Source organism: Scyliorhinus torazame, chromosome 11, assembly GCF_047496885.1.
Source record: "Scyliorhinus torazame isolate Kashiwa2021f chromosome 11, sScyTor2.1, whole genome shotgun sequence".
Classification (NCBI taxonomy): domain Eukaryota; kingdom Metazoa; phylum Chordata; class Chondrichthyes; order Carcharhiniformes; family Scyliorhinidae; genus Scyliorhinus; species Scyliorhinus torazame.
The window spans coordinates 190313022-190337619 of NC_092717.1; the positions used below are offsets into that span (position 1 = coordinate 190313022).

The 24598-nt window shown below is 50.6% G+C and overlaps 1 protein-coding gene across 2 annotated transcripts in view; it reads left to right on the top strand.

The window, feature by feature from the left end:
- LOC140385735 (interferon-induced, double-stranded RNA-activated protein kinase-like) overlaps nt 1-22559 on the top strand; it is an 85865-nt gene extending 63306 nt beyond the window's left edge. For both annotated transcript variants that reach the window (XM_072468192.1, XM_072468193.1), the window contains one exon: nt 20592-22559. In XM_072468192.1, coding sequence (XP_072324293.1) covers nt 20592-20714 — 123 coding nt within the window. In that variant the 3' untranslated portion in view covers nt 20715-22559. The remainder of the gene's footprint in view (nt 1-20591) is intronic.
- Nucleotides 22560-24598: the final 2039 nt, after the last annotated feature.

The window sequence follows — 24598 nt, forward strand, 5'->3', positions numbered from 1 at the left end:
GTTACTGATCGAGGTGTTAAGATTCAGAACAGAGGTAAAAAAGCCAACATAAGTATACTTTACCTGAATGCTCGTAGTATTTGGAATAAGGTAAATGAGTTGATGGTGCAATTCATCGTGACTGACTATGATTTAGTGGCCATTACTGAAACATGGTTAAAGGATGGTCACGACTGGGAGTTAAATATCTGAGGGTATCAAACTATTCGGAAGGACAGAGTGGATGGTAAGGGAGGTGGTGTAGCTCTGTTATTTAAGGATGACATCCGGGCAACAGTAAGGGATGACATCGGTGCTATGGAGGATAAGGTTGAATCCACTTGGGCGGAAATCAGGAATAGTAAGGCGAAAAAGTCACTGATAGGAGTAGTCTATAGGCCACCAAATAGTAACATTATGGTGGGGCAGGCAATAAACAAAGAAATAACTGATGCATGTAGAAATGGTACAGCAGTTATCATGGGGGATTTTAATCTATATGTCGATTGGTTTAACCAGGTTGGTCAAGGCAGCCTCGAGGAGGAGTTTATAGAATGTATCCGCGATAGTTTCCTAGAACAGTATGTAATGGAACCTACGAGGGAACAAGCGGTCTTAGATCTGGTCCTATGTAATGAGACAGGATTGATTCAGGATCTCATAGTTAGGGATCCTCTCAGAAGGAGCGATCACAATATGGTGCAATTTAAAATACAGATGGAGGGTGAGAAGGTAAAATCAAGCACTAGTGTTTTGTGCTTAAACAAAGGAGATTACAATGGGATGAGAGAAGAACTAGCTCAGGTAGACTGGAAGCAAAGACTTATGGTGAAACAGTTGAGAAACAGTGGAGAACCTTCCAAGCGATTTTTCACAGTGCTCAGCAAAGGTTTATACCACCAAAAAGGAAGGACGGTAGAAAGAGGGAAAATCGACCATGGATATCTAAGGAAATAAGGGAGAGTATCAAATTGAAGGAAAAAGCATACAAAGTAGCAAAGATTAGTGGGAGACTAGAGGACTGGGAAACCTTTAGGGGGCAACAGAAAGCTACTTAAAAAGCTATAAAGAAGAGTAAGATAGATTGTGAGAGTAAACTTGCTCAGAATATAAAAACAGATAGTAAAAGTTTCTACAAATATATAAAACAAAAACGAGTGGCTAAGGTCCTTTAGAGGATGAGAAGGGAGATTTAATAAAGATGAGGAAATGGCTGAGGAACTGAACAGGTTTATTGGGTCGGTCTTCACAGTGGAAGACACAAAGAACATGCCAGTGACTAATGGAAATGAGGCTATGACAGGTGAGGACCTTGAGAGGATTGTTAACACCAAGGAGGCAATGATGGGCAAGCTAATGGGGCTAAAGGAAGACAAGTCTTCTGGCCCTGATGGAATACATCCCAGAGTGCTAAAAGAGATGGCGAGGGAAATTGCAAATGCACTAGTGATAATTTACCAAAATTCACTCGACTCTGGGGTGGTCCCGGTGGATTGGAAATTAGCAAACGTGACACCACTGTTTAAAAAAGGAGGTAGGCAGAAAGCGGGTAATTATAGGTCAGTGAGCTTAACTTCGGTAGTAGGGAAGATGCTGGAATCTATCATCAAGGAAGAAATAGCGAGGCATCTGGATGAAAATTGTCCCATTGGGCAGACGCTGCATGGGTTCATAAAGGGCAGGTCGTGCCAAACTAATTTAGTAGAATTTTTTGAGGACATTACAAGTGCGGTAGGTAACGGGGAGCCAATGGATGTGGTATATCTGGATTTCCAGAAAGCCTTTGACAAGGTGCCACACAAAAGGTTGTTGCATAAGATAAGGATGCATGGCATAAGGGGAAAGTAGTAGCATGGATAGAGGATTGGTTAATTAATAGAAAGCAAAGAGTGGGGATTAATGGGTGTTTCTCTGGTTGGCAATCAGTAGCTAGTGGTGTCCCTCAACTGTTCACAATTTACATCGATGATTTGGAGTTGGGGACTAAGGGCAATGTGTCCAAGTTTGCAGACGACACTAAGATAAGTGGTAAAGCAAAAAGTGCAGAGGATACTGGAAGTCTGCAGAGGGATTTGGATAGGCTAAGTGAATGGGCTAGGGTCTGGCAGATGGAATACAATGTTGACAAATGTGAGGTTATCCATTTTGGTAGGGATAACAGCAAAAGGGATTATTATTTAAATGATAAAATATTAAAACATGCTGCTGTGCAGAGAGACCTGGGTGTGCTAGTGCATGAGTCGCAAAAAGTTGGTTTACATGTGCAACAGGTGATTAAGAAGGCAAATGGGATTTTGTCCTTCATTGCTAGAGGGATGGAGTTTAAGACTAGGGAGGTTATGCTGCAATTGTATAAGGTGTTAGTGAGGCCACACCTGGAGTATTGTGTTCAGTTTTGGTCTCCTTGAGAAAGGACGTACTGGCACTGGAAGGTGTGCAGAGGAGATTCACTTGGTTAATCCCAGAGCTGAAGGGATTGGATTACGAGGCGAGGTTGAGTAGACTGGGACTGTACTCGTTGGAATTTAGAAGGATGAGGGGGGATCTTATAGAAACATATAAGATTATGAAGGGAATAGATAGGATAGATGCGGGCAGGTTGTTTCCACTGGCGGGTGAAAGCAGAACTAGGGGGCATAGCCTCAAAATAAGGGGAAGTAGATTTAGGACTGAGTTTAGGAGGAACTTCTTCACCCAAAGGGTTGTGAATCTATGGAATTCCTTGCCCAGTGAAGCAGTAGAGGCTCCTTCATTAAATGTTTTTAAGATAAAGATAGATAGTTTTTTGAAGAATAAAGGGATTAAGGGTTATGGTGTTCGGGCCGGAAAGTGGAGCTGAGTCCACAAAAGATCATCCATGATCTCATTGAATGGTGGAGCAGGCTCGAGGGGCCAGATGGCCTACTCCTGCTTCTAGTTCTTATGTTCTTATGTTCTATTCATAATCTGATGTATCCTCTGACAATCCTCGGCACTATTGGGAACTCTGCCAATCTTCGTGTAATCGTGCAAACTTACTGATCAGACCACCCACATTTTCCTCCAGATCATTTATATATACTACAAACAACAGAGGTCCCAGAACTGATCCCTGTGGAACACCACTAGCTTCAGATCTCCATTCTGAAAAACACCCTTCCACTGCTACTCTCTGTCTTCTATAACCAAGCCAATTTTGTATCCATCTAGCCAGCCCACCCCGAATCCCATGTGATTCTTGTTTTTCTACCAGTCTGCCATGTGGGAACTTGTCAGATGCCTTACTAAAGTCCATATATACTACATCCACAGCCCTTCCCTCATCAATTTTCTTTGTCACCTCTTCAAAAAACTCAATCAAGTTGGTGAGGCATGATCTTCCCCGTACAAAACCATGCTGCCTGTCACTAACTAGTCCATTTTCCTCCAAATATGCATATATCCTGTCCCTCAGTACCTTTTCCAAATGATTCCCCACCACTTATGCCAAGCTCACCAGCATACAGTTTTCTGGATTATTCCTGCTGCCTTTCTTAAACAAGGGAACAACATTGGCTGTTCTCCATTCCTCTGAAACTTTGCCTGTGGTCAAAGAGGATGTGTAGATATCTGTTGAGGCCCAAGCTATTTCTCCCCTTGTCTCCCGCAGTAACCTGGGATAGATCCCATCCGGCCCCGCGGACTTGTCTACCTTAATGCAATTTAGGATACTCAACACTTCCTCCTTTGATATATTGACGTTCTCAAGAGCATTTGCACACCTATCCCTGACCTCAACATCTGCCACGTCTTTCTCCTTGGTGAATACCGATACAAAGTACTCATTAAGGATATCACCCACTTCCTGTGGTCCCACGCATAACCTCCCTCCATTGTCCTTGAGTGGGCCTACTCTTTCTCTTGCTACCCTCTTGCTCCTAATATATGCATATAAGGCTTTGGGATTCTCCTTCACCATGTTTGCTGAAGACATTTCATGGCCCCTTTCGCCCTCCTAATTCCACGTTTAAGTTCGTCCCTACTTTCACTGTACTCCCAAGGGCTTTGTCAGTTTTTAGATGCCCAGACCTAACATATGCTTCCTTTTTCCTTTTGACGAAGCTTTCAATTTCGCTCGTCATCCATGGTTCCCGAATCCTGCCATTTCTAGCCTTCATTTTTGAGTGTACATGCCTGTCCTGCACTTCAATCAACTGGCCTTTAAAAGCCTCCCAGGTGTCAGACGTGGATTTGCCCTCAAATAGTCACTCCCAATCCACATTCCTTAGTTCCTGTCTAATTTGGATGTAATTGGCCCTCGCCCAATTAAGCACCCTCACCCGGGGGTCACTCTTGTCCTTATCCAAAATATACCCAAAATACTCCCCCACTGACGCATCAATCACCTGGCTTGGCTCATTCCCCAATACTAAGTCTAGAATGGCCCCCTCCATGGTTGGATTGTCAACATACTGTATCAAACGCCTTCCTGGACACATCTAACAAATTGGTCTCCATCCGAGCCCCTGGCTGTAAGGGGATTATGGGGAAAGTTAAAGTTACCCATCACAACTACCCTGCTTTATTTTCACACCTTTTCACTACCTGACTATGTAACTGCTCCTTTGTCTCCTGCAAGCTGTTGGGAGGTCTGTAGTACACTCCAAACATTGTGATTTCACCCTTCTTATTCCTGAGCTTCACCCATAACACCTCACTACAAGATCCCTCCAATGTGTCCTCCCTCAACACAGCTGTGATCTGTGCCCTAATCAGCAATGCAACTCCCCCACCTCTTGTTTCCTCTTCTGTCCATCTAAAACAACAATATCCCAGAATGTTAAGCTGTCAGCCCTGTCCCTCCTTTCATAGAATGATTATCATAGAATTTACAGTGCAGAAGGAGGCCATTCAGCCCATCGAGTCTGCACCGGCTCTTGGAAAGAGCACCCTACCCAAAGTCAACACCTCCACCCTATCCCCATAACCCAGTAACCCCATCCAACACTAAGGGCAATTTTGGACACTAAGGGCAATTTATCATGGCCAATCCCCCTAACCTGCACATCTTTGGACTGTGGGAGGAAACCGGAGCACCCGGAGGAAACCCACGCACACACGGGGAGGATGTGCAGACTCCGCACAGACAGTAACCCAAGCCAGAATCGAACCTGGGACCCTGGAGCTGTGAAGCAAATGTGCTATCCACAATGCTACCGTGCTGCCCAAATATAAAATCAAATTGGAGAATGTGGGCATCGATCCCACTACCTCTTACATGCAAAGCAAGCGCTCTCCCATTTGAGCTAATTCCCCAGACAGCCAGCAAATGGGGACCATGTCTCTGTCATTGCAATTACATCATAGTTCCATGCAGTAATCCAGGCTCTCGGCGGGATTCTCTCAGCCCGGGGCCGGGCTGGAGAATCCCCGCGACCGGCACGAATAGCGCCCCGATGCTGGGACGCGATACTCCGCAGAGCGGAGAATCAGCACCACTGGCGCCGGCGTGGTTGGCACGGCGCCGGTCGGGGACGGCCCTACGGGGCCCCCCCCCCGCCGATTCTCGGCCCGGGATGGGCCGAGCGGCCGTCGTAAAAAACCCAATTCCCGCCGGCACCGTTCACACCTGCTCTCAGCCGACGGGACCTCGCCGTTGAAGGGTCCGGGGGCGGCCTATGGGGGGTGAGGGGGGTCCGACCCCGGGGGGGGCCCTGATGTGGCCTGGCCCGCGATCGGGGCCCACCAATCGGCAGGCCGGCCTCTTTGGCTGGGGGCCTCCTTTCTTCTGCACCGGCCCCTGTAGTCCTGCGCCATATTGCATCGGAGCTGGCGCATTGAAGGGAGCTAATGCGCATGTGCACGTTGGCGCTGGTGCCACTGCGCATGCGCAAAGGCGTTTCCGACGGCGTCAACACTTAGCCTCAGGATCACAGAATCCCACCCTCAGTTCTTCTGTCTTACCTGTTATACTTTTTATGTTTATGGGAGAGGGAATTGGATCAGGAGGGGGGGGGATAAGTTGGGTTGGGTTGAACGGGGTGGGGGGGGGCGGAAGAGTTGGGTTGTTTTGGGCCGGCATGGGAGGGGATGGTCTAATTGAACTGACAGGGGGTCGGACGGGGTCGAACTGGGAGAGGGGGGCTCGAGTTGCACTGGGTGGGGGACAGCTTGGGAGGCGGGGTGTCATGTTGGGGGAGTGGGGCGATTGAGAGGTGGGGGTAATGCAGTGGGGTGGTGTCCCGTATGAGGCTGGGTCGAAGTTTATCAAATAGTTACTCTGGAGTTAGAATTATTTTCCTCTAACTCTTTCTTTCAGAGTAACTATCAGGGTAAAACTGGCACAACCATCGAACGTTAGTGATTTCAACCATTCTTTCTGATGGATGATTCCCATGCAATTGTTCAGAGGAGGTTCGCACTTCTGGGCAATTGCCAGGTAAACCCTTATGTGGGAACGTCCGAGAGAGATTCTGCTGTGCATCATTGGGGCATCCGCTAAAGGCAGTTCTGGGAGACAGGCCTTACTTATTTGTAAATTACTGTTTAAAGAATGAAATGCATTAAAATATGCTTGTGTTTAAAATTTAAAAACATGTTGTACCAATTTGGTGTCACCTCCAGATCCATACAGCATTGGTGGGGGAGGCAAATTGGACTTTATTACCCATTCCCCCAGGTGGTATATTTACCCACAAACATATTAGAATCTGGACGGCACAGTGGCGCAGTGGTTAGTACTGCTGCCTCACAGCACCAGGGACCCAGGTTCGATTCCAGCCTTGGGTAACTATCTGCGTGGAGTTTGCACATTCTCCCCTTGTCTGTGCGGGTTTCCTCCGAGCGCCCCGGTTTCCTCCCAAAGTCCAAGGATTAGAAGGTTAGGTGGGGTTACAGGGATAGGGTGGGGGAAGTGGGCCGAGGTAGGGTGCTCTTTCAGAGGGTCGGTGCAGACTTGATGGGCTGAATGGCCTCCTTCTGCATTGTTGGGATTCCATGGCTGTTATCGGAGTTAGGCAGAAATGTGAAGTTGAGGTTAAAATTAGCTCAGCCATGATTTTATGAATGGAGGAACAATTTGGAGGGGCCAAATGGCCTGCTGCTCCTAATTTGTATCTTTGCATGTACGCTTATTCGTCCGTTCTCTTGGCTGGAAAATTTCAAAGATCTACATTCTATGAGTGAAGATATTTCTCCTCATCTCAGTCCCAAATGGCAGAGATCGTGGGTGGGATTCTCCAACCCGCCGCGCCGGAATCGCGGCCGGCGAAAGGGCGGAGAATAGCCATTCACGACGGAAATCCGACGCAGTGCCAGTCGGGGGCCATTGAAAGCGATTCTCCGCGCTCGATGGGCCAAGTGCCCGCCGAGTCAAAGAACAAAACAAAGAACAAAGAAATGTACAGCACAGGAACAGGCCCTTCGGCCCTCCAAGCCCGTGCCGACCATGCTGCCCGACTAAACTACAATCTTCTACACTTCCTGGGTCCGTATCCCTCTATTCCCATCCTATTCATGTATTTGTCAAGATGCCCCTTAAATGTCACTATCGTCCCTGCTTCCACCACCACCTCCGGTAGCGAGTTCCAGGCACCCACTACCCTCTGCGTAAAAAGCTTGCCTCGTACATCTACTCTAAACCTTGCCCCTCTGACCTTAAACCTACGCCCCCTAGTAATTGACCCCTCTACCCTGGGGAAAAGTCTCTGACTATCCACTCTGTCTATGCCCCTCATAATTTTGTAGACCTCTATCAGGTCTCCCTCAACCTCCTTCGTTCCAGTGAGAACAAACCGAGTTTATTCAACCGCTCCTCATAGCTAATGCCCTCCATACCAGGCGACATTCTGGTAAATCTCTTCTGCACCCTCTCTAAAGCCTCCACATCCTTCTGGTAGTGTGGCGACCAGAATTGAACACTATACTCCAAGTGTGGCCTAACTAAGGTTCTATACAGCTGCAACATGACTTGCCAATTCTTATACTCAATGCCCCGGCCAATGAAGGCAAGCATGCCATATGCCTTCTTGGCTACCTTCTCCACCTGTGTTGCCCCTTTCAATGACCTGTACTCCTAGATCTCTTTGACTTTCAATACTCTTGAGGGTTCTACCATTCACTGTATATTCCCTACCTGCATTAGACCTTCCAAAATGCATTACCTCACATTTGTCTGGATTAAACTCCATCTGCCATCTCACCGCCCAAGCCTCCAAACAATCTAAATCCTGCTGTATCCTCTGACAGTCCTCATCGCTATCCGCAATTCCTCCAACCTCTGTGTCGTCTGCAAACTTACTAATCAGACCAGTTACATTTTCCTCCAAATCATTTATATATACTACAAACAGCAAAGGTCCCAGCACTGATCCCTGTGGAACACCACTGGTCACAGCCCTCCAATTAGAAAAGCATCCTTCCATTGCTACTCTCTGCCTTCTATGACCGAGCCAGTTCTGTATCCACTTTGCCAGCTCACCCCTGATCCCGTGTGACTTCACCTTTTGTACTAGTCTACCATGAGGGACCTTGTCAAAGGCCTTACTGAAGTCCATATAGACAACATCACTGCCCTACCTGCATCAATCATCTTAGTGACCTCCTCGAAAAACTCTATCAAGTTAGTGAGACACGACCTTCCCTTCACAAAACCGTGCTGCCTCTCACTAATACGTCCATTTGCTTCCAAATGGGAGTAGATCCTGTCTCGAAGAATTCTCTCCAGTAATTTCCCTACCACTGAAGTAAGGCTCACCGGCCTGTAGTTCCCGGGATTATCCTTGCTACCCTTCTTAAACAGAGGAACAACATTGGCTATTTTCCAGTCCTCCGGGACATCCCCTGAAGACAGCGAGGATCCAAAGATTTCTGTCAAGGCCTCAGCAATTTCCTCTCCAGCCTCCTTCAGTATTCTGGGGTAGATCCCATCAGGCCCTGGGGACTTATCTATCTTAATATTTTTTAAGACACCCAACACCTCGTCTTTTTGGATCTCAATGTGACCCAGGCTATCTACACACCCTTCTCCAGACTCAACATCTACCAATTTCTTCTCTTTGGTGAATACTGATGCAAAGTATTCATTTAGTACCTCGCCCATTTCCTCTGGCTCCACACATAGATTCCCTTGCCTATCCTTCAGTGGGCCAACCCTTTCCCTGGCTACCCTCTTGCTTTTTATGTACGTGTAAAAAGCCTTGGGATTTTCCTTAACCCAATTTGCCAATGACTTTTCGTAACCCCTTCTAGCCCTCCTGACTCCTTGCTTAAGTTCCTTCCTACTTTCCTTATATTCTACGCAGGCTTCGTCTGTTCCCAGCCTTTTAGCCCTGACAAATGCCTCCTTTTTCTTTTTGACGAGGCCTACAATATCTCTCGTTATCCAAGGTTCCCGAAAATTGCGGTATTTATCCTTCTTCCTCACAGGAACATGCCGGTCCTGAATTCCTTTCAACTGACACTTGAAAGCCTCCCACATGTCAGATGTTGATTTGCCCTCAAACATCCGCCCCCAATCTATGTTCTTCAGTTCCCGCCTAATATTGTTATAATTAGCCTTCCCCCAATTTAGCACATTCATCCTAGGACCACTCTTATCCTTGTCCACCAGTACTTTAAAACTTACTGAATTGTGGTCACTGTTACCGAAATGCTCCCCTACTGAAACATCTACCACCTGGCCGGGCTCATTCCCCAATACCAGGTCCAGTACCGCCCCTTCCCTAGTTGGACTGTCTACATATTGTTTTAAGAAGCCCTCCTGGATGCTCCTTACCATCTCCGCCCCGTCTAAGCCCCTGGCACTAAGTGAGTCCCAGTCAATATTGGGGACGTTGAAGTCTCCCATCACCACAACCCTGTTGTTTTTACTCTTTTCCAAAATCTGTCTACCTATCTGCTCCTCTATCTCCCGCTGGCTGTTGGGAGGCCTGTAGTAAACCCCCAACATTGTGACTGCACCCTTCTTATTCCTGATCTCTACCAATATAGCCTCACTGCCCTCTGAGGTGTCCTCCCGCAGTACAGCTGTGATATTCTCCCGAACCAGTAGCGCAACTCTGCCTCCCCTTTTACATCCCCCTCTATCCCGCCTGAAACATCTAAATCCTGGAACGTTTAGCTGCCAATCCTGCCCTCCCCTCAACCAGGTCTCTGTAATGGCAACAACATCATAGTTCCAAGTACTAATCCAAGCTCTAAGTTCATCTGCCTTACCCGTAATACTTCTTGCATTAAAACATATGCACTTCAGGCCACCAGACCCGCTGTGTTCAGCAACTTCTCCCTGTCTGCTCTGCCTCAGAGCCCCACTGTCCCTATTCCCTAGTTCTCCCTCAACGCCCTCACCTTCTGACCTATTGCTCCCGTGCCCACCCCCTGCCATACTAGTTTAAACCCTCCCGTGTGACACTAGCAAACCTCGCGGCCAGGATATTTATGCCTCTCCGGTTTAGATGCAACCCGTCCTTCTTATATAGGTCACACCTGCCCCGGAAGAGCTCCCAGTGGTCTAGATAACGGAAACCCTCCCTCCTACACCAGCTGTTTAGCCACGTGTTTAGCTGCTCTATCTTCCTATTTCTAGCCTCACTGGCACGTGGCACAGGGAGTAATCCCGAGATTACAACCCTCGAGGTCCTGTCTTTTAACTTTCTGCCTAGCTCCCTGAACTCCTGCTGCAGGACCTCATGCCCCTTCCTGCCTATGTCGTTAGTACCAATATGTACAACGACCTCTGCCTGTTTGCCCTCCCCCTTCAGGATGCCCTCTACCCGTTCGGAGACATCCTGGACCCTGGCACCAGGGAGGCAACATACCATCCTGGAGTCTCTTTCACGTCCACAGAAGCGCCTATCTGTACCCCTGACTATAGAGTCCCCTATTACTATTGCTCTTCTGCGCTTTGACCCTCCCTCCTGAACATCAGAGCCAGCCGTGGTGCCACTGCTCTGGCTGCTCTGTTTTCCCCTGAAAGGCTATCCCCCCCGACAGTATCCAAAGGGGTATACCTGTTCGAGAGGGGGACAACCACAGGGGATTCCTGCACTGACTGCCTGCCCTTTCTGGTGGTCACCCATTTCTCTGCCTGCACCTTGGGTGTGACCACATTTACATAACTGCGATATATGACGCTTTCCGCCACCTGCATGCTCCTAAGTGCATCCAATTGCTGCTCCAACTGAACCATGCGGTCTGTGAGGAGCTCCAGTTGGGTGCACTTTCGGTAGATGAAGCCATCCGGGACTCTGGAAGCCTCCCGGACCTGCCACATCTCACAGTCAGAGCACTGCACCCCTCTAACTGACATTGTGTCAATTAATTAAAAAAAATATTTAAAAAATTTAATTTTTAAAAAATATATATATTTAAAATAATTTCAGAGTTACTGTTAACTATCTGTTTCCTAGCACTAGATTTCTAATAGAAATGCGAAAGCTAAATATAGTACTCTCCGATCTCTGGCTTAGATACCCCTCTAAATTATAATTAAGTAATTATGTTTAATTAGTTACCAATGCTTAAGTTTTTTAAATTTAGTGTAGATTCCCAACCAGCCACTCAGGCCACAGCTTTTCTGTGATGTCACTTCAGTTTCCCCCCGACACACACAATTTGAAAAAGGTATAAAAGTAAAAATGAGTAAAAATCACTTACTTACCTTCTGAGTGTCTTAGATGTTCTCAGGTTCTCTCCCTGACAGAGACTGCTCCTCCACCTCCGAACCTTGACCTGCACAATGCTAATAATATAATATAATAATTCTATAATATGGCACTTACCTCACACCAATGGGTCTTATTATTAGGTTAGAGGAGGAGGGCGGGTGGGAGACACTACATGTGTAGTGTCTCGGGTTTCCTCTCCACCAGAATTTATTGGTTGGGGGGGCGGCTTCCCAGAAGTCCGCGGGTCGAAAAAAATAAAACAGAAAAGAAGAAATCACTTGCGTACCGCTCCCGCTGAAATCGACTGGCCTGTTCCTGTGAAGGTAAGTGTTTTTAAAAGATAAACTTACCTCCCAGAAATCACTTGCACACCGCTCCCGCTGAAATCGACTGGCCTGTTCCTGTGAAGGTAAGTGTTTTTAAAGGATAAACTTACCTCCCAGAAATCACTTGCGCACCGCTCCCGCTGAAATCCCGCCGGCGTGGTTCACATGTGGTCCCACCCGGCGGGACCTCGGTGTTTTGCTGCAGGGTGTCATCCTGGTGGGGGGGGGGGGGCGGGGGGATCCAACTCCGCGGGGGTCCTCCACGGTGGCCAGGATCGCGACCAGGGGCTACCGATCGGCTGCCGCGCTCATTCCGGGGGAGGCCTATGTTCCTCCGTGCTGGGCCCCTGTAGGGCTCTGTCATGTTGCGCGGGGGCCGGCGCGAAGATGGCCTTTGCGCGCATGCGCGGACCCGCGGCTGGCCGCCGTGCACATGCGCGGCCACGTGGGCGTAACTGCAGGGCCCCACCGGCAGCCGGAGCTGCAGGACGCACGCCGGGGCTCTGCTAGCCCCCTTGAAAACGGAGAATCACCCTGGACCTTCGAGGAAAAAGTCCGGAATGATTCTCGCCTGTTTTCTGGCGGGCGTGGGGACTTAGTCCCCAGAAGGGAGAATCCCGCCCCTTATTTTTAGGCTGTGCATTTAGTTTTGGGGAGTGTTTTACCATCAAATCTGTGAGTCTGCACTGACTCAATCTTAATTTGTACTTTTGAGACTTGAGAAAATAGGAGACAGTCTAGTGATGTAACTCAGGAAACATTTATTAAGCAACAAAAGGTAATACCTAACAAAGTTAGGCAGCAACATTACTGGCTTAATATCGTTCTTGCATCCTGATTCAGGCTAGGGCGCAAGGCAAAATGTCTCTCTCCCTCTCCGTCAGTTGTGTCAGCTTTTGCTCTGAATTCGAAATTAGTCTCTTGTCTTCAGTTTCAAATTCAGCATTTCTGGCAGATGTTTTTCTTTGCTCTTTCTTGGACACAGCTCATGTGCATGATTATTGGTACGCTGAACTCTTGATTTATCTGGGCAGCACGTGATTCCCAATTGTTTCAGTGGTGTGGGGTAGGTTTCTGATTTTTTTTTATGGGTGATGGTCACCTTCTGATGTCATCACCCATTGTCTCGGACTGACCCTTTAATGTGTGAGTTACTTGTGGGACTGTCCCCCTCTTTCTAGCCTTCACTGTTATTACAATTTTGGTGTCCACTTGTTTGAAATAAAAGAGGGTGTGATGTCAGTAATATTCAATGAACGGGCTCAAACTCTCAAGTGCCTAATTGGTCCCATTATGGTCTGTCCAATAAAACTCTCATTAAGAATTTTATTTATTTGTTTGAGAGAACCACATGCTGGTGTGGCGTTCTAAAGTGACTACTGGTACTTAGTACCAGTTGGCTGGACAGCTGGTTTGTGATGCACAGCGAGGCCAACAGCATGGATTCAATTCCTGTACCAGCCAGGGTCATTCATGAAGCCCCGCTTTCTCAACCTTTCCCCTCGCCTGAGGTGTGGTGATCCTCAGGTTAAATCGCCACCAGTCAGCTCTCCCCCACAAAGGGGAAAGCAGCCTATGGTCACCTGGGACTATGGTGGCTTTACTTCTACTTTATTAAATGATCAACATACACATAACTAAACTACAGACCAATTGTAAATAGTAATAAAACCTAAACGTCTCTGGAAGACACCCTAGTTCTAGACTCCACAGCCAGGGGAAGCATCCTCCTAGCATCTACCCTGTTGAGCCCCTTAAGAATTCTATGTATTTCAATGAGTACATCTCTCATTTTTTTAAATTCTAGTGAATATAGGAGTAGTCTGCCCAGTCTCTCCTCATGAGAAAATTCCCTCATCTCATGAATCTCTCGTGAGCCTTTCCTTCAAGGAAAGTACATATTTTGCAAGGGAAGGAAACCAAACCAGGTATTGTCTCACCAAGGCCCCGTCCAACTGGAGTAATTCCTCTTTACTCTGATGCTCCAGTCCTTTGTTATATGCTCTCCTAATTATTTACTTTATATTCATGTGTTTTTCATTTATGGGCGTTGGGCATCGTTGGCAAGCTCAGCATTTGTTGTCCATTTCTAACTTCCCTTGAACCAAGTGACTCACTAAGCCATTTCAGAGGACAGTTTAGAGACATTCATATTGCTGTGGGTCTGGAGTCATATGTAGACCAGAACAGGGAAGGAGAGCAGATTTATTTCCCTAAAGGGGGTTAGTGAACCAGATTGGTTCATACAGCAATCAATGCTAGTTCCATGGTCACCATTTTCTGATCGGAGGGCTGTGACTAGTGGTGTTACGCAGGTACCTTTGCTATTCGTAGTATCTATACATTATTTGGAGGAAAATGTAATTGGCCTGATTAACAAGTTTGCGGACAACACAGATGTTGGTGGAATTGCGGCTAGCGATGAGGACTGTCAGAGGGTACAGCAGGATTTAGATTGTTTGGAGACGTGGGCGGGGAGATGGCAGACGGAGTTTAATCCGGACAAATGTGAGGTAATGCAATTTGAATGTCTAATACAGGTGGGAAATATACAGTAAATGGCAGAACCCTTAAGAGTATTGAAAGGCAGAGGGATCTGGGTGCACAGATCCACAAGTCACTGAAAGTGGCAGCGCAGATGGAGAAGGTAGTCAAGAAGGCATACGGCATGCTTGCCTTGATCGGCGGGGGCATTGAGTATAAAAATTGGCAAGTCAGGCTGCAGCTGTATAGAACCTTAGTTAGGCCACACTTGGAGTATAGTGTTCAATTCTGGTTGCCACACTACCAGAAGGATGTGGAGGCTTTGGACAGGGTACAGAGGAGGTTTATCAGGATTATCAGAGGAGAGGTTGGAGAAACTTGGTTTGTTCTCACTGGAATGATGGAGGTTGAGGGACGACCTGCCAGAAGTCTACAAAATTATGAGGGGCATGAACAGAGTGGATATCAGAAGCTTTTTCCCAGCATGGAAGAGTCAATTACTGGGGGGCATAGGTCTACGGTGTGATATGCCATCAATGAACACACGACGAGTGGTGAACGTAACTGAGGCTTTAATAAACTAAACAGAAAGCCGCCTGGCCTCGGATCCCGAACTGAGGCAGCGGCGGAGACTAGCCACCTTTAGCCATGATCTCATTGAATGGCGGAGCAGGCTCGTGGGGCCATATGGCCTACTCCTGCTCCTAGTTCTTATGTTCTTATGTTCTTTATATCGAGCCCGGGGGGAGGCGGAGCCAGCAGGCAGTAGTTTACCACATTACATATAATACAGTGGCAGTTTACCACAATACACAGATTATATACTACAGTGGTTCGGACCCAGCAGGGACAAGCCCAGGCATGTAACAGTACAATACAATACAGTGGTTTACCACATTCACCCCCTGTTAAAAAAAAGAGTCCAGCGGGGGTGAAGTGGACTTAAAGGTCAAGTCTGTCGGGGGCCTTGATCGCCTCAGTCCCGGCTGTGGTGTGGGCACCGGTGTCGAGACCTGCGCGTCTAGGAGCGTGCCGTCCTCTTCTTCACCCAGTAGTTGAGTACCCGGTGGAGGGGGGGGGGCGGTGTGTGGGCGTGGGTGGTGGTGATGGCTGCCGGTGGGCCTGCAGGTGCCAGACCTTGAAGTAGCTGGGTAGTGGTGGAGGGAGATGGTTAGGATTGGGGGTGGTGGTGATAGTCGCTGGGGAACCTGCAGGTGCCAAATCCCGGAGGGAGACTGTGTCCTGTCGCCCATCATGATGTGCCACTTAGGCATATTGTAGATTGGCATGGAAGAGCATGACCTTCTCGACCAGAGGATCTGCTTTCTGGCTCCTCGAATGCTTCCGGAGGAGGATGGGCCCTGGGACTGTCAGCCAGGACAGGAGCGAGACCCCGGAGGTGGACTTCCTGGGGAAGGCAAACATACGCTCGTGAGGGGTCTCGTTGGTGGCAGTGCACAGGAGCGACCGGATGGAGTGGTGTGCATCGGAGAGGGCCACCTGCCAGCGGGAGACTGGGAGACTTCTAGACCGTAGGGCCAGGAGGAAGGCCTTCCAGACCGTCGCGTTCTCCCTCTCCACCTGTCTGTTGCCCCGGGGTTGTAGCTGGTCGTCCTGCTGGTGGCGATGCCCTTGCTGAGCAGGAACTGACTCAACTCGTCGCTCATGAAGGAGGAACCCTGATCGCTGTGGATGTAGGTGGGGAACCCGAACAAGGTGAAAAGACTGTGCAGGGCCTTGATGACGGTGGCAGAGGTCATGTCGGGGCATGGAAAGACAAAGGGAAATGTTGAATGCTCGTCAACAATGTTGAGGAAGTGCAAGTTACGGTCAGTGGAGGGGAGGGGCCCCTATGAAATCGATGCTGAGGCTCTCAAAGAGGCGAGAGGCCTTTACCAGGTGCGCTCTGTCTGGCTGATAGAAGTGCGGTTTGCACTCCGCGCAGATCTGGCAGTCCCTGGTCATGGTCCTGACCTCCTCGATGGAGTAAGGCAGATTGCGAGCCTTGATAAAGTGAAAAAAACGGGTGACCCCCGGGTGAGAGAGGTCATTGTGGAGGGCCCAGAGTCGGTCTACTTGTGCGCTGGCACATGTAGAGCTTCCCAGGTCGATACAAGATATCGTAGTTGTAGGTGAAGAGCTCAATCCTCCACCTCAGAATCTTGTCGTTCTTGATCTTGCCCCGCTGTGAGTTATTGAACATGAAGGCAACCGACCGTTGGTCAGTGAGGAGAGTGAATCGCCTGCCAGCCAGGTAATGCCTCCAATGTCGCTCATCTTCCACAATGGCCTGGGCTTCCTTTTCAACGGAGGATATCGAATTTTGGAGGCATGGAGGGTACGGCAGAAGAAAGCCACGGGTCTACCTGCCTGGTTGAAGGTAGTGGCCAGAGCAAAGTCCGACGCATCGCTCACCACCTGGAACGGAATGGACACGTCCACAGCGTGCGTCGCGGCTTTGGCAATATCTGCCTTGATGCGGTTGAAGGCCAGGCGGGCCTCAGCCATCAGGAGAAAAAGGGTGGATTTAATAAGTGGACGGGCCTTGTCCGCATAATTGGGGACCCACTGGGCATAGTAGGAGAAGAACCCCAGGCATCTCTTCAGAGCCTTGGGGCAGTGGGGGAGGGGGAGTTCCAGGAGTTTTCCACAACGTAGCCAAGGATGGCTAGGCGGGTTGTGCGGAAAATGCATTTTTACTTATTATAGGTGAGGTTCAGGAGTTTAGCGGTGTGGAGGATGTGCCGGAGGTTTTCGTCATGGTCCTGCTGGTCATGGCTGCAGATGGTGACATTATCTAAGTACGGGAACGTGGCCCGCAGCCTGTATTGGTCAACCATTCAGTCCATTCCTCGTTGGAAGACTGAGACCCCATTGGTGACGCCGAAGGGAACCCTGAGGAAGTGGTAGAGGCGGCCATCTGCCTCGAAGGCAGTGTATTGACGGTCCTCCGGGCGGGTAGGGATCTGGTGGTACGCGGACTTCAAGTCAACTGTGGAGAAGACTCGATACTGCGCAATCTGATTGACCATGTCAGCTATGCGGGGGAAGGGGTACGCATCGAACTGCGTGTACCGGTTGATGGTCTGACTGTAATCGATGACCATCCGGTGCTTCTCCCCAGTCTTGACGACCACCACTTGGGCTCTCCGGGGCTGGTACTAGCCTCAATGATCTCCTCTCTTAGGAGTCGCTGGACCTCCGACCTGATAAAGGCCCTGTCCGGGCACTGTATCATCTGCTCCTAGTAGCGACGGGGTTACAGTCCGGGATGAGGTTAGCGAAGAGCGAGGGTGGGGTGACCTTAAGGGTCGCGAGGCTACAGACGGTGAGGGGGGGGCAGGGCTCCACCGAACTTTAAAGTAAGGCTTTGGAGGTGTCACTGGAAGTCGAGCCCCAGTAATAGGGCAGCGCAGAGATGGGGAAGGACGTAGAGTTTAAAGTTAGTGTACTCTACGCCTTGTACGGTAAGGGTCGCGACACAGTACCCTCGGATTGCTACCGAATGTGATCCGGAAGCCAGGGAGATTTTCTGGGTCGCAGGTAAGATTGGGCGGGAGCAGCGCCTTATCGTATCTGGGTGTATGAAGCTGTCTGTGCTCCCGGAGTCGAAAAGGCAGGCCATCTCGTGCCCGTTGATCCGGGCGGTCATCATAGATTTTGTGAGGTGATGAGGCCGAGACTGGTCGAGCGTGATGGAGGCGAACTTCGGAAGGTAATGGGTAGGCCGGTCGGAGGTAGCGGCGGCCAGCGTACGACCGGGTGAGCAGGGCTCCCGGGAGGCTGCGGAGTGGTCCCAAGATGGCGGCCCCCATGGGTCGCACGTGGTGGGCTAAATCGAAGATGGCGGCGAAGATGGCGGTGCCCGCGGGTCGCACATGGTGGATGGCGCGGCAGCTGGGGGCGGCCCTGACAGGCAGCGCTGCTGGGCCTAGGGGTTTCCGGGAGAGATCGGGCCTGGCAGGCTTTCGCAAAGCGGCCCTAACTCCCACGCCTGTTGCAAGTCGCGTTCCGTACAGGGCAGCGTTGTCTGGGGTGCTTATCCTGGTCGCAAAAGTAGCAATTCGGGCTTCCGGCGTTGGCGGGCTGCTGCGTGGCACAGGCTTGCGCCGCACTCTTGTAAGGTTATGGCGGCACCCACAAGGTCCACGAGGGTACCACGCGGTTGGAGGTGTAGGCTTCCATGTTCTGGGAGGCCACCTCCAGTGAGTTTGAGAGCTGCACTGTCTCTGGGAGGCCGAGTGTACCCCCTTCTAGCAATTGCTGGCGGATGTAGTTTGATTTCATGCCCGCGACATAAGCGTCCCTGACCAACAGCTCCACGTGTTGGGTAGTCGATACCGCCTGGTAGTCACAGTTCCTGCAGAGTACCCGCAAGGCACACAGGAATTCTGCGAGTGATTCCCCAGGGCGTTGTCGTCTCGTGGCAAGAAGGTGCCTAGCATACACTTCGTTCACAGACTTTACATTGTGTCCCTTCAGCAGCATTATCGTCTCCGTATACGAGGGGGCGTCCCTGATGAGAAGAAAGACTTGCGGGCTCACCCGTGCATGGAGAATCTGCTTCTTTTGGAGGTCGGTGAAGTCTTCGGTGAAGGATCCGAGGTACTCTTCGAAGCAGCTTAGCCAGTGCTCGAATGTTGCAGTGGCGTCGACTGCCTGTGGGTCCAGCTCCAGGCGATCAGGCTTGAGTGATGAATTCATCTCAGATGTTTAGTTTATTAAATTGATATGCCATCAATGAACACACGATGAGTGGTGAACGTAACTGAGGCTTTAATAAACTAAACAGAAAGCCTCCTGGCCTCGGATCCCAAACGGAGGCAGCGGCGGAGACTAGCCACCTTTATACCGAGCCCGGGGGAAGGTGGAGCCAGCAGGCAGTAGTTTACCGCATTACATATAATTATAGTGGCAGTTTACCACAATACACAGATTATATACTGTAGTGGTTCGGACCCAGCAGGGACAAGCCCAGGCATGTAACAGTACAATGGTTTACCACAAGGTGCGAGGGGCAAAGTTTAAAGGAGGTGTGCGAGGCAAGTTTTTTACACAGAGGGTAGTGGGTGCCTGGAACTCGCTGCCTGAGGAGGTGGTGGAGGCAGGTACGATAGTGACAAATACATGAATAGGATGGGAATAGAGGGATATGGACCCTGGAAGTGCAGAAGCTTTTAGGTTAGAGGGCGCAGGGTCAGCGCAGGCTTCGAGGGCCGAAGAGCCTGTTCCTGTGCTGTACTTTTCTTTGTTTTGTGTTCTTTTTATTACTAAGACTTTTAATTCCAGATTTTTTTATTTAAATTCCACCAGCTGCTGAGGTGGGATTTGAACCCGTGTCCCCTGGGCTTTCGCCTGGGCCTCTGGATTATTAGAGTAGTGACCATTAAGACACCTCTCACCTGCATGTTAACTTTCTGTGACTTTGTGTACAAGAAAACAGGTGCCTCTCAACAAACATTTCTTCGGCTCACCATTCAAAAATGTTCTATTTTTCCTTCCAAGGTGGAGAACTTCACAATGCCTCATTTAAAATTCGACCTGTCAGTTCCTTTGCCCACTCATTTAGCCTGACGTCCCTTCTCAGTCTTGTTGCGTCCTCCTTCCAGCTCCCTTCGTATTGCTACCCACTTTTGTGTCATTGGCAAATACAGCATTTGGTCCCCTCAACAAATTAATTGATATAGATTGTACACAGTTGAGGCCCAAGCACCGTTTCCTGCTCTAGCCCACCAGTTACAAAATAGCCCAGCACTATCATAGGCCTTCTTCACAAGTCTGTCACTTTTCACAATGTAAAAAGGTCCAGCAAACATTCAAAAGTCAATGTATTTTACATTTTTCCAAATATGCAGCAAGTCAGTTGGATTGTGCACTTGATATATTAATTTAATAGCTTCAACTTAACCATTAAGCACACCACGCATCCTTCTTACCCTGTGCTTTATTTAGCCCACTCTTTACAGTGCTCAGTTATGTGATACTAGGTGGGTTGCCAGAAAAGGTACCGCAATTGGTTTCAGCATTCCAAGGTACCAAAATTGCCCAGGATCTGGTATTGACATTTATCCACTGAGTAGGAGCATTGCTTTTCAAACATTGTGCTGCTTCTCGTGCTCCTTCTCATATTGACAAGCTATTGTTTTAATCTGCATGTGCTTGTTTCACTTTCTTGCAGACCGAACAGTTAAACATCATGCTGAACGTTGACCCAACCAAAAGGCCTGATGCTCTTCAAGTTCAGAACTTCATTCAGAATCTGTTGACAACTGTGGGCGCGATTCTCCCAACAAATTTCTAAGTTAATTTGTGACGGGTTATTCAGGGAGTTTCCCGCCGGCTCTCCTGGCGAAATCCCCAACGCTATTCAATGACACTTTTCTGGGCCCTGAAGGGTTTCTCACCAATTTAGCCCACACTTAGAACATTATTTTTAGCACTGGGGAGCTGAACTCCGAGATCAGACCGCCATTTTGAAAGCGTGCCTCGATCTCTAAGTGAGCTTACGGGTACCCATGGGCAATGTCACCCCCCACAAACATGGACACTACCACACACCCTCCAAGTGAGGACACTCCGCTATGGGGCCCCAGGGGGTCCTCCCTCTTCAGGCCAAGCCCCCTTACAGCACTGATTGTTGTCCGGCTGCAGCTCCCTGGGGAGGTTGAAGAATCGAGGGAGGCCGGTGGATCCCACGCAGGTAGGTTGTAAGTAAGTTTACGACCTACTTCTGCAAGCGTCATTCGGTCCCACCCATTTGGGGCAGCGTTCCGACTCCGGCATCTCGCGAGGCACAAAGTCTGTTGGAAGATTCGCTGGAAGCCTCTCCCGGCATTCTCTGGCCGCGTTGTGCTCTCACTTGAACGCAACGTGGCTGGAGAATCGCGCCCAGTGTTTCCTGAGTGAATCATAGAATCATAGAATTTACAGTGCAGAAGGAGGCCATTCGGCCCATCGAGTCTGCACCGGCTCTTGGAAAGAGCACCCTACCCAAGGTCAACACCTCCACCCTATCCCCATAACCCAGTAACCCCACCCAACATTAAGGGCAATTTTGGACACTAAGGGCAATTTATCATGGCCAATCCACCTAACCCCTTGGGTTTGCTTCTTGCTAAAGCGTATTCCTGATGTTTAGCTGCAAGCCAGAAAACACCTAGCACTCGTAATGGAAATGGTCTCCAAATTTAAGAAGCATCCAGTATTTCCATATTCACAGCCTGTGCTAAGGAAATTACTTGCTTCTAGTTTACAGAATTCTCAAATATCAGAGAACTCTTTGATTCTCTAAAGGGATTTTCTTTCATTTGTTCAATTTCCAAGGTTGCTTTGACAGCGACTTCCAAACTCACAACCGTTACCACATGTTGTAGTGCACCTTTAAGAGGTATGGTTATGCTCCTATTGTGAATAGAGCGCTGTCATTTTAAAGTGCAGGCTCGTCCAGGTTCCTACATTGCGACGGGCTGACATGCTGCACCAATCGCATATGGATATTGGCCATACAAGCTGGTTAGCCACGGAGGGGGCCTATTGGCCAGATAACAACAATAATGTTGCAATCGTCATTCAGACATGTCAAGCTCACCAGCCAAGTCGATGTCATAAAAATGTTGTTCCTCGCGAACGTCCTATGGATGAAGATTCCTACTGATGTATTCCATGGTAGTGAGTACCTCATTGTCACTAATTACTTTTCTCACAGGGCAGCACGGTAGCATAGTGGGTAGCACTGTTGCTTCACAGCTCCAGGGTCCCAGGTTCAATTCCCGGCTTGGGTCACTGTCTGTGCGGAGTCTGCACGTTCTCCCCGTGTCTGCGTGGGTTTCCTCCGGGTGCTCCGGTTTTCTCCCACAAGTCCCGAAAGACGTGCTGTTAGGTAATTTGGACATTCTGAATTCTCCCTCTATGTACCGAACAGGTGCCAGAATGTGGCGACTAGGGGCTTTTCACAGTAACTTCATTGCAGTGTAAGCCTACTTGTGACAATAAAGGTTATTATTATTATTAAGTGATAATCCAACAGCTAGATGACATGTTGAGTTCTGCAGAAGCAACCACTATTAGTGGATCCCAATTTAGTTGGTGAAGCATGAAACTAGATGCAAATCCTTTTCTTGATAATAAATTTATTTACAAAGTGGAACATCGCATATGACTGCCTCCTGCATGGTATCAACGGTGTCTGAGCAGTCTTGATTTATAAGTGCTCCAAGTACTTAATTCAACAATGTCCTTCCCCTGTGTATCTTCAAAACATAATTAACAACTGGAGGAGGTGATTTTGTACAATAGGCCTCCGCATATCATGAAATCATTTTATGAAGTGTCAGAAATGGAGTGTTATGCATACCATGGGCATCATTCTCCGACCCCCCAGCGGGTCGGAGAATGGCCGTTGGCCGCCGTGAATCCCGCCCCCGCCGGTTGCCGAAGTCTCCGAAGGGAGAAAAGTCGGCGGGGCGTTAATGTCGCCGCTGCCGTCGGAGAATGTCACGGGTCTGCGCAAGGCAGCCGATTTTCGGCCTGCCGATATTCTCCCTTCCGGATGGGCCGAAGTCCCGTCGACGTGATGACCGTTCACGTCGACGTAAATTAAACCTCCTTTTCATCGGCGTGACCCTGTGCTCCAGGTTCACGCCGACCAGCGTGGAGGTGAGTGACGGCCTGGGGGGTTGGCTCTGGGCAGGCGATGGCGTGGCCGCAGTCTGAATGCGTGAGGAGAGGTGTGTCTCGGGTTGTGTGTGTGTGTGTGTGCGGCGGGGGGGGGGGGTGGTTAGAGTAGGCTGGGCTCCGGGGGAGTGCCGGGAGGGGGTCCGTGCCGGGGAGGGGGATGGGGGGGGTCCGTGCCGGGGTGGAGGTTGGGGGGGGGGTCCGTGCCGGGGAGGGGGATGGGGGGTCCGTGCCGGGGTGGAGGTTGGGGGGGGTCCGTGCCGGGGTGGAGGTTGGGTGGGGGGTCCGTGCCGGGGAGGGGGATGGGGGGTCCGTGCCGGGGTGGAGGTTGGGGTCCGTGCCGGAGTGGAGGTTGGGGGGGGGGGTCCGTGCCGGGGTGGAGGTTGGGGGGGGGGGTCCGTGCCGAGGAGGGGAATGGGGGGTCCGTGCCGGGGAGGGGGATGGGGGTTCCGTGCTGGGGTGGTTGGGGTCCGTGGAGGTTGGGGGGCGGTCCGTGCCGGGGAGGGGGATGGGGGGGGTCCGTGCCGGGAAGGGGGATGGGGGGGTCCGTGCCGGGGAGGGGGATGGGGGGTCCGTGCCGGGGAGGGGGATGGGGGGGGGTCCGTGCCGGGGTGGAGGTTGGGGGGGGGGGGTCCGTGCCGGGGTGGAGGTTGGGGGGGGGTCTGTGCCGGGGTGGAGGTTGGGGGGGGGTCCGTGCCGGGGTGGAGGTTGGGGGGGGGGGTCCGTGCCGGGGTGGAGGTTGGGGGGGGTCCGTGCCGGGGATGGGGGGTCCGTGCCGGGGCGGAGGTTGTGGGGGGTCCGTGCCGGGGTGGAGGTTGGGGGGGGTCAGTGCCGGGGAGGGGGATGCAAGGGCAAGGGCAAGTCCGTGCCGGGGATGGGGGGTCCGTGCCGGGGTGGAGGTTGGGGGGGGTCCGTGCCGGGGTGGAGGTTGGGGGGGGTCAGTGCCGGGGAGGGGGATGCAAGGGCAAGTGAGTTGGTCCACCTGGCCAGGTGCCAGCCTCCAACAGTTGGACCCATGCGGTCCATGCCACCTGGCTGGGGGGAGGAGGGGATATGGGCAATGATGACATGTCGTCGTTCCCCTCCCCCCCCACCAGGCCGTCATGTTTTCCGATCATCCAGCGATGTTGGCCGCCGTGGCGGCAGCCGCTAATGTCTATGTAGCCCTTGATGAGGAGGAGGAGGAGGAGCGTGCCAGAGAGGCGGCGCAGGCTGCCGCAGGCTGCCGCAGAGGGACAGGCGGCAGCCGCCCAGGCTGGAGGGACACCTGACCGACAGGACGAGGAGGGGGAGGAGGACGTCGCGGCCCCACGGCAATGGAGGCACCCGAGCGCGCCCCGTGTGTACCGGCCCCGGCAGTCATACCAGGACCTCACGGACCGGGAATGCAGGAGGAGACTCCAGATGAGGCGGGAAACCGTGGCACACATCTGCCACCTGCTGGCACACCTGTCACCGCGTGGCACTGGCGGGGGACACCCTCTCCCCGTGTCCGTCAAGGTTACGGTGGCC